This window comes from Hippichthys cyanospilos, chromosome 20, assembly GCF_059441005.1.
Source record: "Hippichthys cyanospilos isolate Australia breed blue-spotted pipefish chromosome 20, RoL_Hcya_1.0, whole genome shotgun sequence".
Classification (NCBI taxonomy): domain Eukaryota; kingdom Metazoa; phylum Chordata; class Actinopteri; order Syngnathiformes; family Syngnathidae; genus Hippichthys; species Hippichthys cyanospilos.
In genome coordinates, this window is record NC_142388.1 from 14,661,530 (window position 1) to 14,679,412 (window position 17,883).

At 40.2% G+C, this 17,883-nt stretch overlaps 1 protein-coding gene across 1 annotated transcript in view; it reads left to right on the top strand.

The window, feature by feature from the left end:
* The window catches only part of bach2b (BACH transcriptional regulator 2b), a 66,195-nt gene that overhangs the window by 37,185 nt on the left and 11,127 nt on the right, over window positions 1–17,883 (top strand). Inside the window, exons 3-4 of the mRNA XM_088403112.1 lie at window positions 9,503–10,996; window positions 12,616–12,822. Of these exons, the coding sequence (XP_088259238.1) occupies window positions 9,503–10,996; window positions 12,616–12,822 (1,701 nt within the window). The remainder of the gene's footprint in view (window positions 1–9,502; window positions 10,997–12,615; window positions 12,823–17,883) is intronic.

Here is a 17,883-nt window from a genome sequence, read left to right on the forward strand (position 1 = left end):
GGTTTTCTGGATGTTAGACACTCCTTCCAATTTGACTGTGGTACATGCTATGCAGGGGCTTGTCTTTCCATGACAGTTCATCTGGCTCCTACTCCTTACTGGACTTCTGTGGTCTGAGATATTCACTGAACACGTCAACCGTGGGGGCCATCATCTTGATGTATTCTTGTAAGCCTGTTATTTCTTTCTGGATAGTGTTCCCTGGATGCCCACTAGTCGACAACCCCTTTCTTTAAATTGAATTGATCTTATTTTCATTGTGCGAATAAAACAGCATCAAAAAAGGCTGTGTGTCTAGCTCAGGGGTCAGCTCGAGCCGCATGTGGCTCTTTAGCGCCGTCCTAGTGGCTCCCTGGAGCTTTTTCAAAAATGTTTGAAAATAGAAAAACATGGGGGAGAGTAATATTTTTTTCATTTTCATATGGTTTCTATAGGGGGAAAAACATGACAAAAACATTCTTAACATTTTCCAATGCTATAAAAAGGTGTAGAATAAATATTACATTTCAACATTTCTGTCAACAAAGAATTACGTCATAGCCTGCAACAAGCGTTTCTATCAGCAGGGCGGGATGCTAGGCACGTGGCCATTGTAAACAAACAGGCGGCCATGAGCAATGGGCCAAAGGGAAAAAGAGAAAAATAGCTGAGGAAAACAGAGGATTCAACATTTCTTGGACCAAATTATTTTCATTCATTGTCAATGCGGAAGTACTACCCGAATGTTTGCTCTGTAGCGAGAAGTTGTCAAATAAAAAAAAGAGCAATGAGGAACGACATTTTCTGGGAAGGCGTTCTACATTTGCACCCGACCCGGTTGGAAGTGAGAGAAAAAGTGCGATTGCATTACTTCTGCAGAAATTAGAGGAGCGCAAAAATATATTTAAGAAGTGGATTGCATCTCCAAACTCCACGACTGCTGCAAGTTTCGTTGCAACTCGGGAGATAATAAAACGTGGCAAACCGTTCACAGATGGTGACTACATGGAGTCATTCATCAACATATCAGAAAACCTATTTACAGACTTCATAAACTGGGATAATGCAAAAAAAAAGACACATCGCTCTCCGCCAACAGTGAAGAAAAGAACGATTAAAATGGCAGGCAACATCACCGATCAACAAATCAAGGACAATAATTCAGCGCCAGAATATTCAATTGCCTGAGATGTATGATGTGATTGATATTGAATGCAGGTATGTGGCTGATGTTTTATTTTTATAAATGCGAGCTGCGTTTTATTGCACTCTATTGCCCAGATAAGGGGCACATTACGTTCCTTTCTGTTTTTTCGAATCCTCGTAAATAAAAACTTAAAAAATCTGCTTTATTCAATTTCATCAAAGCAATGAAACATGATTCATTAATATTTTAATGAAGTTAAACTTGAGGCGGCATCGCACAACAGAGTAGTCATGTGGTGCGTCATTTTCGACAGGATGCACTGCAGGAAAAATAAACATTAAATCATGAAGCCTCATTATGTATTTGTAGTTAACGTAATCATTTTGATAGTAAGCTAATATAGCTATTATAGATACATACAGCATGTGTTGTCTTCATTATAAGGCTTTTAATTATTTTGCAGCTCCAGATATATCTGTTTTTTGGGGGGGGGTTTTGGGTCCAATATGGCTCTTTCAAAATTTTGGGTTGCCGACCCCTGGTCTAGCTTCACGTTGCTGGACTTGGGGTGGAGCTTCTGGCATAGGCTACCTACTGCTATCTTCTCTGCTCTCCAGGTTATATGGCGCTGACAGTTGTGGGACGTCCCTGCGTGTTTTTAAATTTATTGGCAGCAAATCTGATTGGTATAAATGGTTTACGTAGTTTGCACAAAGATACAAAGGAAAAGTAACAAAGGCTTTTATTGTGAATTGTTAAAAAAAACAAGTAACAAGGCATGTTTTAAAATGTTGCAAGTAAAAAATACGATATTTGTGTTTCAAATGTAGGGAGTAAATGTAAAAAGTCAGAAAAAATACTTCTAAAAGTACAAAGTTCAAGCAAAATTTACATAAGTACAGTAAGGAAGTATTTTTACTTCGTTACTTCCCATCACCGCTTGTCTGGTGAATTAGACAGTCAAGTTCACGTTCGTTCTTAGAAAACAGCTTGATGTCATCCGTATTGAGGCATGGAACAAAGGATGTTGGAAATCAGCATACGCAACAAGAAGAAATCAGTCAACAAACAAAGATTGTGGACATGGTTGAAAAATAAAAACGTTGAAATGGAATTGGGCAGGTAACACTGCTTGTAAAGATTACCACATATGGACTAGCAGAAGTTAATTAGCGTAAATTCTTACGTGGATACTGCTAGACAAGAAATACCCGAAATGAAGACCTAATACCAAAATGGATGGTCAAAATTTTAAAGCACACAAAAATTCACTGACAAAGTACCGTAAACATTGGCATCGTGATGGAGCCTACATCTTGCTGTGGATTGAAAATGATTCATCATGATGATGATGATGATGATATATAGTGCTGTGAAAAGCACAAATGTATTAAGTGAGGTAATGTCTTAAATTAGCTTTACGATACCAGTCAGATTTGGCTTCAACAATAAAACAGGTTAATTGAAACAACAAATTTCACCATTCTTGAAGAAGGATAAATAAAGAATAATTATATTAATAATTGAATAATTCAATTGACTGAGGTAAAATGTTCTGGAAGTAAAACAAGCAAAACATATTTTCACAAATTCAATGTTAAAGCAGGGCTTGCTATCCCATAAAACAATGAATGTTCATTTTGATTATTGGTTGTGGTTGTGGAGCACAATCAGAATCGGTTATGCCGTATATTGATTGATGACTAGTACTTATTCATTGTTTTGATTACATTATTTTTCATCATTAGAGTACAACTGGGAATGTGTGGTTAGCACCCTAGATTAAAAGTATTAATCAAGAGATTGTATTACTCTGATGCGAAGGAAAGAGCTAATCAAAAGTGAGTTGATCTACTTCTTGGTTCAATGATTACATGGTTTTGTCCAGCCATTGCATTGATTGAAACTCCATGTCAACCTTTGCCCTAGCTACCGCCAATTAAATTTGGTAAACTACAATTTGAGCTCTAGTTTTGTCTTTCTTTATACTGAAGCCACTTATTCTTTATATGTAAATGAACAACTAAACCCATAACATCAGTGCTGCCATAATTACTATTAACTAGTTACCCACCGGGTGGCCCGGTGGAACGGTGGTTCACCCTTCAGGGACCCGACTTTAAATCCACCTCGTTCAGGCCTTCCTGTGTAGAGTTTGCATGTTCTCTCTGACCCTGCATAGGTTCTCTCTGGGCACTCCGGCTTCCCCCCACACTCCAAAAACTGGCACGTGTATTGGACACTCTAAATTATCCTTAAGTCTGATTGGGGGTGTGAATGGTTGGTCATCTCTGTGTGCCCTGCAATTGGCTGGCAACCAGTTCAGGGTGTCCCAAGCCTACTGCCCGAAATTTAGCTGGGAAAGGCACCAGCAAGCGTGCAACCCTTTTGAGGATAGAGACTCTAGAAAATGGATGGATGGATCGTTACTCACAATTGGATATGTTTATAAAAAAAAAAAAAAAAAAAAAACAAGTCTGGGTAGTTGTATAAGATGACTAAATTTAATCCTGGTCACTCCAAGTGCAAAGATTCTTTAGAGAAGCCACTTTGAAAAAGGCGCACTTATTCGGTGAGGTTGGAGTTTGAATTAAAATGGACCGGTGCCGTTAGAACTAGGTGGTTAGAACCAGGGCGAATCTCTCTCAACACTGGCTTAAGCAGACTTCCGTCACCCAGCATTACTGCCTTAGAGCAGCCTGGGACTAACGGGAAGTCTAAACCCTATAAACGGAGATTCGGCAAGACTGCTAATTATCTTTTAGGTAATTAATAGCCCTGGGGTAAGCGCATATCTGAAAATGTCTTTGGGTTCAGTATTGGTTTGATGAGAGCAAACCTTTGTGAGAACTCAGGTTTTTCTGTTTGGTATGTCTTTTTGGATCTAAGTCTACTGTAACAAAACTAAACAATTGTCTATTAGAGTGGACTCAACAGAATAGACTGGGTCTTAGGAGGATGTATTAAAGGTAATTAGGACTGTCAGGGGGGCGGCTTAGGAATGCAGTAAAAAGCATGTTCACCTCACAGTTAGAGGGACCCGAGTTCAAGCCGACTTCGGCCTTCCTGTGTGGTGTTTCCATTTTCTCTTCGAGCCTGCATGGGTTCTCTCCTGGCTCTCCGGCTTCCTCCCACACTCAAAAAACATGCGTGGCAGGTGAATTGGACATACTAAATTGTCCTTAGGTGTGATTGGGTGCGTCAATGGTTGTTCGTCTCTGTGTGTCCTGCAATTGGCTGGCAACCAGTTTAGGGTGTCCCTTGCCTACTGCCCGAAGCCAGCTGGGATAAGCACCAGCAAGCCTCGAACCCTTGTGAGGATTACCGGCTCTAGAAAATGGAAGGATGGATAGGACTGTCAGGTTCTCTCACCACACCCAAATACTCCAGCCCAGGGGTGGCCAAGTTCGGTCCTCAAGAGCCACAATCCAGACTGTTTTCAATGTATCTCTTCAACCAACACACCTGAGTCAAATCAGCGTCGTTATCAGGATTGTGCAAAGCATGCTGATGAGCTAATCATTTGAATCAGGTGTGTTAGTTGAAGAGACACAATGAAAACAGGCTGGATTGTGGCTCTTGAGGACCGAACTTGGCCACCCCTGCTCCAGCCAATGACTACTGTGATAGTCAGAGGTGGACAAGTTACAGATTCTTGAAAGTCCTGTATTTGTCAGAGTGCCGCACCCTTTCCATCAACAACAGACCGTCATTATTTCAAGTCAGAAAAAAATTACATCGTTGGCCCCTCAGTTACGTTGGTGTATTTTTGCCCACCCCTCCGACATCACTAAAAAGCTAAATTTGACTTTTTCAAGGCAAATTTAAGCGCAGGCCATTGGCTGTCACACGGATTGCCGACGCATGAGCAGTACCTCAGAAAGCAGTTGCGTGTAATCACTGCACCGAGGCGTGGTTTGGTCACGTGACATTTTACGTCGAACGCGCTTCAGTGACAAGAAAGTGCTTTGAATCAACGGATGTCCACAGGGATTGGCGCCTTTTTTATGTGGAGTTCATTTTAAATAGTTTTCATCGGGACTAAATGTGTAGTGTTTTTTTGGAAAAACTAAATAATTGGAATGATGCTGCTTAGCAGAGCGGTCCCTTTATATATGACATCAGCACGTAAGCACTTAACCATGCTGTGTTAACAAGTCAACAACGTCTTGACCCGGTGTGCGTCAGTTAGTAAAGTGATTGTCTTTTTCTTTATAATTTTGGGTTTATTTTGCCTGTTGTGGATGTATTATTTGGATGGGTTTGCCCTCCATGAAAATAATTCATGTTGGCGTTTACGGGTTGACACTTGAAGGTGTTAAGGTTATTAAAAAAAAAAACAACAACAAAAAAAACACTTTCTTGATTCCAGTCCATAAACATTGCTACTTTCATTTGCAACGCACAAAAAGGCCAGCATGACGTGGTGGTATACTTTCAATTATGTAATGTGGTTTGGCGTATGCTACGCACTTTCATTAGTTTTGTTTAACGCAAGTTTTATCGCTAATTTGAACTAGCTGTGAAATTACTTCCTGGTACAACTAGCAACATGGGAAAGATGGTTGTCTTATGGCAAAGTGCATAACATTTGTGCTAATTTGTCAACGGACCAATGTATTGACTAGAAAGTACAGTGATCACTTGCTATTTTGCGCTTTGATTTTTTAACACCCTGGGTCCTTCGCGGATTTTTTTGGAGGTGCTGTATTATGCTATAAGCATGCCAGACCAGGCGAATTATCTTTAAATGCGCTTGCCACAGGCACTGTAATGACTGCAGAATGCATATTTACTTAAATCTCAGATTATTAAAATTTATGCGGGTTTGAGTACATGCGTACGGGTGCAAATGAGGGCTCCAATCACTGAAGGCCTAAGTGTGAAATGCACGGACCTCCACTGATTAAACCTGATACAGTGACTTGACAGCTATGCGTTCTCTTTCCAGGTCTCGGCTTTAGTAGTCGGGATCACAGTGAGCCGCGGCCCACTGTTGCTTGTACTGTATGTTCAACTAAGAGGTGACCAAACGTGATTCAAAGGCAGGGTTTACATTTGAAATTCCAATTTATTACAAAAGGTAAGAGGATCCCAAAGCTTTCGTCCCTTCCTTATTGTCTCTCAGCCGCTCGCTCGTTTGCTAAAAAAACAAAACAAAACAAAACAAAAAACGTCCCCGCAATGGTCAAAAAAAAGAAAAGAAAAAAAGTACTGTTCTCGCCTGAATGGCCAAGCAAGCTGTCATTAAGCTCAAGGGGCACTCCTTTGCGGCAATAGACCAATAAGGGCGGGAGATGTTACTCACTCCTCACTTAAAGTTAACTCCTCATTGGTGTCTGTGTCTTGTAGGCGTGCTCTTTGAGCTTAATGACAGATCGCTTGGCCAGTCAGGTGAGAACAGCACTGTAGTACTTTTTTCTTTTTTGTGGTCATAGCATATGATGTCTTTTGACCACAGAGCGATCAAAAAAGGAAAGAAAGATTTGGGATCCTCTTGCCTTTTGTAATAAATTTTAAGTCAAAACTCTGCCGATTAATCGGGTGTGGTCTGCTCCTTGCTCTTAATTTGGACATATAAGCAACTGCGGGCCGTGGCTCAGAGTGACAGCCAAGACATGAAAAGAGAAGGTATACCAGTCCAGTAATTGTATCAGGTTTAATCAGTGGTGGTCCGTGCATTTAACACTTAGGCCTTCAGTCATAGGAGACCGCATGTGCACCCGTACCCACGTTCACAAGCTTTTTCAGAGCATTTAAACATCAATAAACCCGCATCAGCAAGTAAAAATTATCATTAAACGTGCCAAAACTTAGAATAAGTCATAACAATTTCAAATAATTTGCCCATGTTTTCTGAAGTCCACCAAGAGCAGGCAAGCTTTAAAAAGATTGTACGCTAAATTACAAATGGCAATTTGATATGAGTGTCAGGTCTGGGCATGGTGAGTTGGGAGGAGGAAGGAAGGGGATGCCAAAAAAATGCAGGAAAACTTATGTGGAAATATGTGGCTTGAAAAAGGAAGTTTTAACAAGGAAATGAGGCAGGACTGAACCGCGAGCAAAACTAGACAAAGTATCACCAGGCAGGTGGACCAAATCAAACTAACGAAAACGCAGAAATTAAAGGCGCGAGTGGCGTCAGCAATTAAAACTTTCATTATACGTGCTGAAACTTAGCAGAAGTCATAATAATTTCAAATTACTTGTCCACCAAGTTTCATATATATATATATTTATATATATATATATATATATATATATATATATATATATATATATATATATAAAATATCATTTGCGGTCAGTGACTTTCACACGCAAGCCTTCTGTGGTGTCCGAGGCTATTTTCCGGAGCTTTAAAACTTCAATAAAACTTCATCAACCATTAAAACTTAACATTATACGTGATGTCGTCAAAACTTAAAAAAATTAATAAAAAATGAAAATAAGATTACATACAGCCTTGGTGAGACAAGTTAGCTGATTTCTGCTAAAACTCCAATTTAAAACCACAATGCTGGTAGGAACGTAACCAAATTAATATAATATGACACGAAAAGAACAGAATATGGAGAATAATTTTATGAATTAAAACATCTAGTCAAAATGAAATTCACTTTCATTATCCTTCCAGCCATTTTCCATAGCCGCTAATCCTCAAAGGGGTCGCAGGCTCCCTGGCGCCCATCTCAGCTGTCTTTGGGCCGTAGGCGGGGGACACCCTAGACGGGTTGCCAGCCAATTGCAGGGCACACAGAGACGAACAACCATTCAACAACCATTCACCCACCCAATCACACCTAAGGACAATTTAGTATGTCCAATTCACCTGCCATGCATGTTTTTGGAATGTGGGAGGAAGCCGGAGAGCCCGGAGAGAACATACAAACTCCACACAGGAAGGCCGGAGTCAGGTGGATTTGAACCGTGCTATTCACTGCGCCTCCGAGCTGCCCGATTTTCATTAAAGTTTATTTATAAACTATTATAATTTATAGTTTATTAGAACTATTATTGTTTATTATAGTTATGATAATGATGTCAGGTTATGTTAGGCCAGCAGAGAAGGCCTTGGTGGCCCTGACAGCTCACCACTGATTTTATATATATATATATATATATATATATATATATATATATAAATAAAAAAATCAGTGAAGGTCTCCTTTGGTTTAAATTCAGAAATTACAAAAGAGGATCATGTTTTCAGTAATTATTGTTATTATTAGTAGTTATATTGTTGTATTATTGTGCATTTAAATGTAAATGCTGCAGAATTAAAAATCATTTGACTCTTCAATACAATTTTTTTTGCGCTTCAATAATGACCACTAAATGTCCTCATTGAGCCTCTCAGCTCGGCTTAATCTCACAACTCCCCATTTTACCAGCAAAGCTATTTCTTCATGTAAAACTTTTTTTTTTAAAGCAAAATAACACAAAATAATTTCTTAATATTTAATTCTAAACATTACTTTTAACTTTTGGCCAGCGAGATTGTGTTTTGGTCAGCGAGCTTGTATAAAGATTGTGTAAAGTATGAGTTTTTATTTATTTATTGTTGTAGCCTTCAGTAAAAACGGTAGCTATAAACTATAAATAAAAATCTGGTAAACTATGCTACACTGCAAAATTAAGCAGTAACTTAAACCATCTCAAATAAACTAGAGTACTTATCCACCGACTGGTGATGCTGCTAATTTAAAAAAGTGACATAGTTGATGAAAAGGTGTGTTTTATGACCGGTCATATCAATGTCATATCAACTCATTGTGCAAACACACCAAACCAATTTGAGTAAGTGCAAATGCATACATCATCTTAAAGATCATGTGTACGAAAAAGCCTTGTTCAATGTTTATTTTAACATACTTTACTAACCATTTGTTTGGGAGCTTTGAGGCTGTTATGTTTCTCTCGAAGTGCAACCACAAAGTAAACAACCCTGGTCATTTGACAATCTTCTCTAAACATGTGACATTGCACACATTTCATCTACACATTGTGGTATTTCAGTACTTCGTGAAAAATAATTGAAAAATGATTCATAGAGCCTCACAATCAGAATTTTCTTGATGGTCACGTTTGTGGTCGATGGGTCGAAACGGGTTAATGTAGTAGATAATTATTTGAGTCAGATCAATTTGATTTAATATGCCAGAATGGGCATGGTGGACTGACGAACTTCAAAGTAAAGAGTTATGCTTTCGAAATTGCCATTAATTGAGGGCATTCCCGTCATTTGTACGTCTGTCATTTTTGGGGCATTTCCATCATTCGTAGGTCTGTCAGCAAAACGGGCGTCACCGACAGTCAATCAGCAATGCGTGCCCACCTCTGGTAATAGTCATGATTTCATTTTCTATTTCACAGGTCACTACGAGTGGATTCATCCCATTGTTGCAGTTTGCCTACACTGCTAAGCTGTTACTCAGCAAAGAAAACATTCAAGAGGTCATCCGCTGTGCCAAATTTCTGCGCATGCACAACCTAGAGGACTCATGCTTTCGTTTTCTGGAGGCTCAGCTACGTAGTGAGGATGGCTTTCAGCACTGTCGCAATATAGCTGCTGAGGACATTAACCCAGAGGATGAAAGCATGCAGTCAGAAGCTGAAAGGCCCACCTCCCGGAGACCACAACATGATGATTTTGCCACCAGTGGGTGCCCTAGTGAGGATCAGCTAGCAATGACTATACCTGGTGACTTAACAGATGGTCGACGAGAATTTACCGGGCGCAGAGGATCAGACCTGCCACGATGCCCCAAGTATAGAAAATACCAGTGGGCTTGCAACAAGCACAACAATGATTTCTCTTCCCACACTAGTACCTCAGGTTTTCCTAGCACAACAAAAGAGAGCATTATCAGTGGGGGAGTACCAGATCAGGACAGATTGCCTTTGACACGAATCAAAGTTGAGCCACAAGCAGAGGAAGAGGCCATCTCGTTGTGCCTCTCAGGAGATGAGCAGGACATCATTGATAAGGATAGTGTGTCAGCAATGGAGATGGATAATCCCGTGTCAACGGAAATGTTCAAGAGAACCAAGTCGGCTTCCTGTGTCCAAGCCTTATTGAAAAAAGGAATGGACCGCTCCTATTCACCCAATTCATCAAAGCAGCTATTTGCCAACAAGCTTGTCTGTCCCCAGGACAAAGTTTACTCTCAGGGAGATCACAATAAAGACTCAAGAGCTTTCACAGGCGAGTTAAGTTTGTCTTTAACATCCCCAAATAACAACAATTGCAATGCAGGTATGTCCCTTAAGTCCACATCCTGCGATGAAATCTGCAAACAGGAAGTTGAACTTGATCGACAAAGTGTCATATTTTCCTCAGGAGCCTGCAATCGTCTTGGAACCCCAGCAAATTCCTACCATAGTGGGAATTCTTTTGAAATGGAACTTTCTGAGCAGATGCCAAAGGGAATGTGTCCTGCAGCCAGCCAGCCCCTTCCAACTTCCCAGGCCTATTCTCCGAGCACCACCTGCACTGAGCCCCAAATGTGTCGCCCACGGCCAAACACCAGCTGCCCAGTTCCAATAAAAGTTTGCCCAGGCTCACCTCCTTGTGAGGCACGCACCAGGACTTCCAGCTCCTGTTCGTCATACTCGTATGCAGAGGATGGCAGTGGAGGGTCCCCATGCAGTCTGCCGCAATTTGAGTTCTCTTCCTCACCTTGCTCCAATATGGCCCGCTACCTCAATGTTGATCAGCAGGAACACAGTGTAGGCGATGCCGTTTTTAACCAGGGGCATCCCAAAATAAAATGTGAACAGTCATATGGCACCAATTCCAGTGATGAGTCAGGTTCTTTTTCAGAAGGAGACAGCGAGTCCTGCACTGTACAAGAGCGTGGCCCAGAGGTGAGTGTGAATCTGCAATCTTTAATGACGAGAATGACGTAATTTCAAACTTTTTTTAATTTTTTTTTTTAGCTTTTTCAAAATCTAGTGACTTCTGCTGACAGAACCAAGAACTGCAGTTAATTTGGAAAAAGGCCTTTAGTCTTGATGAAAACACGAACACAGAAGTGGAATACATTTTAGAAATAAAGATTAATTAATTACAAATAAAGATTTTTTTTAAACTATCCATTATTGTTGTTGTGGTTATGTGGCAATCTCTTACCAATTTATAATTTATATCAATGATTTTCAAACAATATATGGATTTGCAGTCGCAGGTCATAAGCCTGTCAGTCCAGTTTCATAAAAATAATCTAGGAAAGGAATGGACATTCACTTAGCAAACAATCAGATGTTGCTGTTTGGAGTAAGACCGCTGTCAACAAGACGTATGAGTGTTGACAAATGCCGGTGCGGATGATTTGCAGATCGACTAAATTTGCCTGGTCGCTTGGCGTGACGTCTTCTCAATTTGCATCCATGCATGCAAAGCATCCAAAGGAGAGATTCATGCAAAGACGTGAAGTCGTGTCTCGCGAGAATCGTAATCAAAGGAATGGTGACGTGCATACATCTTTTTGACACCGCATGTCTTATTTGACAACGATCTTACTCCATACTGTCGGGGCAGGAGAGTCACGATTCGTGATTCAATACAAACAACACAATCTTATCCTAAATTCAAATGTGAATTCAAGGCACTAAAAAAAACTTAATTACACCGGTATTTTATTGAACATTGCCTGTTGCCAGCGTTCAGCTCAGCCTCTAACAAAGTGCTCTACATCGGTTGGTAGAGTAGTCCGATTGAGTGTACTTTTTGATGCTCGCAGCCTGACAGTTGCTTTTTGTACTCTTAAAGAAAGTTTTGAACAAATCAGACTGACAGTTTATATTTAACTAAACAAATGTTGACTATCAATACAATAATAAATATTGGTCATTCATAATTAGGCTACATACTTTAAGTGAATGTGTTATTTGGTCATCAGTTGAAATTTAGGTTTCACCAAGCTAATTATAAACAAATAGAGTTTAAATAGCTGCAGCCTTACAAAAAAAATATAGGATTACGTTCAAATAACCTCGAAATAACCCGTGGCACGAATTTATTTATCCAATTTCCAGTTGAAAAAAGGTTGGTAAAAGATTACATGAAGGACATTATGACGACATTATTAGGACATAAGCACATTCTTACGAGTGTTTTCCAAATGCTTGCCACTGATAATAAAACCGTGATTTTACCAATAAATTTGAAACATTCTAAATTTCTAGGAAAAATGTTTTCAACCATTTAAAAACTGATAGAACTAAATATTTACTACATTTGTCAACATTCACCATTCAGATGTGGGCTTAAGGTTAAGATAAATTATACTGGAATTAAAAAAAATATAATAGAAGGCAATAAAACTAAAGGAATATTATAAAATATTATGTATTCATTCCTGTATAAATGCATTTTATAAGTAACAGTACTATAGCAGAGTCTACATTCTTTTTTGTGTCACACCGTTTATTTAATACATACTATGACTTTTGATACCCGACATGTCTGTGTGTGAATTTTACAGGTGAAGCTACCATTTCCTGTTGATCAAATCATAAATCTCCCACGGAATGACTTCCAAACATTGGTGAAAATGCACAAACTGACCTCAGAGCAGCTCGAGTTCATCCATGATGTGAGGAGAAGGAGTAAGAATCGCATTGCTGCCCAACGATGCCGAAAAAGAAAACTCGACTGTATCTTGAACCTTGAGTGTGAGATCAGAAAACTGGTAAGTCCATCTGTCTCTGCCAACGCTTGTTTTTGTGAGGCTCTCCTTCCTTCATGAAGTCTTCCCACTGATTTTGAATGAAACATAGAGGCTGCAGTACATCCTCTTGATGGTTTGGTTTCATTTGCAGCTCATGCTCTATGTTAACTAAGGTACACCCATAACCAACCATTTTTACAGCCAGGTGCGTGGATTTCATTTTGGAATTGGGAGTGAAAATTATTTAAAATTATATTTACATATGCTGGTTGTTCCAGGTAGGGGAAGCTCTATTTCTTTCCAGCCTTTATCAAAACCAATTATATTTTTTATATGTAAATTCTAACCACAGTTCCTATTCATGTAAATGCTGCCATATTTGTTTACAGTGATCCCTCGTTTATCGCTGGTGTTATGTTCCAAAAATAGCACGCGCAAAGTGAAATCCGTGAAGTAGTCAGCTTTATTTTTTTTTTATTATTCTACAATGCAATATACAATATATTTTAAAGCCCAAAATTGTTTAAAACAATAATTTTAATATAATAATACAAGGTTGGAAACATTGTCACTCACGTATTTCACAGTCCCAGCTGTGCCGCTCCGCTTTAGTGTCTGTTTCTACTGAAGGCGCAGGAGTCTTTCCCAGAGAGAAGAACATTGTTATGGGTAGTTGTTGGCGCTCTTGCTTTTTCTGAGCAAGAAGATTTTTATAAACGGATATGCCCGGACCAACAATTAAAGTGAAGCCTCTTATAACAATACACTTGAAATCTTAATTTATGACAAAAGTAATCTAGGTAAAAGTCAGATTTCCAAAGCTGTGCATTTCTCCGTTGCTGTCTGTGTGCCTACATTAGTGTGTGCGTTTGCTCTCGGCACGCCTACGAGTCACGTGATCAGCTCCCGGAGACCAAGGTGTCAACCAATGTGCTTATTAGCACGTTCTTAACGTGTGCGCACACAGGCGGTTACGGACAGACACAGGAGAGACAAAAGCGAGCTTTTGGATCCTCTTGCCTTTTGTAATAAATTAACAAGTGAAAAACCAATACAGTACAGCGTCAATATTTTATTTCTAGACAACAGTAAAGCCCCTGAGCCAATCAGGATTCAGAGCACAATACACTGTAAAATATATCCACACTGTAAAAAATTTATGAAGCAGCGAAGCCGTGAAAGATTAAATGCGATAGAGCAAGGGATCACTGGAAAACGAAAACAAAGTCACTTGGTAGTAATTATATGTCAAGATCAGTTCAGAACAATGGAATGAAAAACCTTAGTGATGTGATGTTCACAAAGGAACCAAGTCTTTTGAATGGCATGTCACTGTGGACGATTTTACTCGAGTCTTTGTAAAGACCCGTTAAGCCCTCTGCCCCCTTGTAACAATGATGGCTATGGTCAGGAACTGTAACTGTCATTTCCATCACTTGGCCGTAGTCAGGGAACATGGAGGGCCGGAGTTGTCCTCAGAGTAACACCCCTTGGACGTCGACTTAGAGTGGAGCCCATAGCTGACCAAACATGAGATCAGGGAAGCAGAGTTTACTCTGGAAATTACAATTTACAGAACATTTGGAACATCTTCCAAGTCAATCAACTCTCTTTCTTCCACACTGTACTCCTTAATCCACGCACTTTAATCGTGTAAACTCTCTTTCGTCCTCACTGTACTCCTTAATCCACGCACTTTAATCGTGTGTGAGATGAACTGGAGGTACTGTAGTCAACAGTCAACAGCTTCGACAAGACTGGCAAGGCAAGTCTATCAGCTCACGGACATTCATACAAAACACATGATTGGCTCCCAGGTCGACATCGACCATCGGCAGGAGTGGATTACAATTCCTGGCCTCATTAGTCGATGTTGTGCCCAGAGTCAAACACAAATTGCAGGATGTCATAAAACAACCACTTAGCATCTCCATGTCATTCACTGGCAGGTGTAGGTGGTAGTCAGTTTGTCCAGGTTGACCACTCCTCTTTTGCATTTGTTATAGTTCAAATTATAATGGATTTTTGTCACTCCCTGATGACACAAGTTTTTGAAGAGTTTACTTGAATATCACATTTCATCTTTTTTTTTTTTTTTTTTGGTCAGGATGAAACAACAGTGGTGATGTCTGTGAAAATAAACTTTGAAGAAATTGAAGCCCTGTCTTTCACCTGCATCATTTCAGGGGGCATTATATATATATATTTTTTTTTAAATTTGTCCACCATGGTGGGCTTCCTCCTTAGATGTTATTGTCCAAGGTCATAGCTGGTTAAAGAAAATGTCACAAGTGATGTTGTGACCAAACCATCCTCTAGTCCAGTGGTTCTTAACCTGTTTGGAGGCACCAAACCCCACCAGTTTCATATGCTCATTCACCGAACGTTTCTTTAGTAAAATATAAAATATGTTTTTTTTTTTTTTTTACTGGTGCACGAAATGAATTGTGCATTAATATCACCTTGTTCAAATAACAAATCCAACACAGTGGGCAAAAGTACCAGTTCCACGCCGTGACTCTGTATGGCGATCGACCCTTTAGATCGCCACCCGCAGGAGCGTATTTGCCCTGGATCGGTGCTCGGGAGATAACGGGCTAATTCCGGTGTGTGGTCCCGACTGAGAAGGAGGTCTCTCTCTGCTGCTTATCCAGCGCTCTCAAAGCGGACCGGTAGGGAGTCTCACTCAGACACATATACAGCCCTCTCTAAGCCGTCTGATAGGGAGGTCTCACTCTGCTGCATAAACCAGCGACCTCAAAGCGGACCGGTAGGAAATCTCAGAGCAGGATGCTTTCAATGATTGTGCCCACTATCTGCAGACTAGACCGAGGGGTGGACCTCTGCAGCGGAGGCTCCACCAAACCCCTGAGACTGACTCACCGAACCCCTAGGGTTCGATCGAACCCAGGTTAAGAATCACTGCTCTAGTCTTATCGAGAACCACATGTTTTCCTTTTTTTTTCAGGAACTTCACTTGCAGATTTTCCTGTGTAAGTGTGGAGATTCCGTATTTGCCCAGATTTTTACGCCATATTTACCTGACTTACTGGGCTTGTAATGCCATAAACTGGATTTTCCACAGAAGGGACGAAATTGTTCATCTGCAGTTACTTCTGGCCCTCATGTTGAACATGAGTATGAGTTGCATGTACCCATCTCCCCCAGAGATCGCAAATAGGAGAAAGCTTGTCATATTGTGCTCTGGTATAGCTGTTATCGAATCAGAGTACTCTTGATATTATTTTAAATTTATGAAGCAACATTGCTGCCAGTCAGTGCATTCCAGAGACTGTCAGTGGCCTCAATGCTGTATCTGTACACTCTCGCAAGAAGAAGACCAACGCAGGCATCCAGGCATCAATGTCATTCCACATGTTTCCATAGACTTTTTTTGTCCCTCAAGGTTTCTTATAGCCGTTGTGCCTTTTTTTTTAGTAACAATTAGACACAAAAAGCTTCATTTTCGGCAAAGATAACTAGTGCTTGATCTGCAAAAAATCACTCCAAGATACTCATGCAAAATACTACATAGCATTTCAATGTTCAGTGATCCGTATTTACGTTACTGACAATTTACATTGTGCAGGGCTGTTGGATAGCTTGAGTACAACAAAGTGTTTCATGCTATAACCACCTACCACAGGGGTGGGCAACTCCAGCCCTCGAGGGCCGGTGTCCTGCATGTTTTCCAGTTTTCTCTCCCTAACACACCTGATTTAAACCATTAGCTCATCAACAAGCTCTGCTGGAGCTTGAGAATAATCCTAATCATTTGAATCAGGTGTGTTTGATAGAGAAAACAGGAAAACATGCAGGACACCAAGGCCCCCAAGGCCTGGAATTGCCCACCCCTGACCTACCAGGTCAAAACTGACTCTAACATCACACTCACCACCTACAATCTGGTCTGCTATTGGTCGGCCTCACTTGTTTCAAAATGTCGGAATGGTAAAGCTTTGTTTATATATATATATATATATATATATATATATATATATATATATATATATATATATATATATATATATATATGTGTATATGTATATGTATATGTGTATATGTATGTGTATATGTAATAAAAATTCCTTTTGTTTTTAGATTTGAGATGCAAAAAAAAAAAAAAAATTGCAAACACGAAACATAAAATGCTCCTATGCAAATGATGCTACTTGTGTTGTTAGGGTCAGTTTAATCCCGGTATGTGGTTATAGCATGAAATACTTTGTTTGTATGTATGTATGTATGTATGTATGTATGTATGTGTGTGTGTGTGTGTGTGTGTGTGTGTGTGTGTGTGTGTGTGCGTGTGTGTGTGTGTGTGTGTGTGTGTGTACGTATGCGTGTACGTATGCGTGTGTATGTATGTGTGTTTAGGTGTGTGTGCGTGTGTGTGTTTAGTGTGGATGAGTCACATGTGGATGAAAGCAGTGAGTGTAGAAGAGAATTGTGAAAAATAATGAAGTAAGAAAGATTGTTGCTTGTGTTAAAGTGGATTGGCAAAATAAAATAAAGCAGAGTTTTAAAATAAAATGCCTGCTTGCAATGTAAACTCTTCTTCCCCAGCTACGGCCTCCAGGTTGGTTGACATGTGATGGACGCTATCCCGATGGCTGATATGGGGGTCTCAGAATTGCATCTCTGCTATTTGTGGATGATGTGGTCCTGTTGGCGTCTTGAGGCTGTGACTTCCAACTCTCACTGGAGTGGTTCACAGCCGAGTGGAAAGCGGCTGGGATGAAGATCAGCAAATATATCTCCTAATATGAGATCATAGTCCTCAGTCAGAAAAGGGTGGAGTGCCCTCTCCGGGTCATGGATGAGGTCTTGCCCCAAGTGTGGGACTTCAAGTATCTTGGGGTCTTGTTGTGAGAGTGAGGGTAGGATGGAACCAGAGATCAACAGCCAGATTGGTGTGCTGTGAGTCTGTACTGGTCTGTCATGGTAAAGAAAGAGCTGAGCCAAAATATGAAGCTCTCAAATTTACCGGTCGATTTACCTTCCTGCCCTCACCCTATGGTCATGAGCTTTGGGTGGTGACCGAAAGAATGAGATCCCAGATATATGCAGCCTAAATAAGTT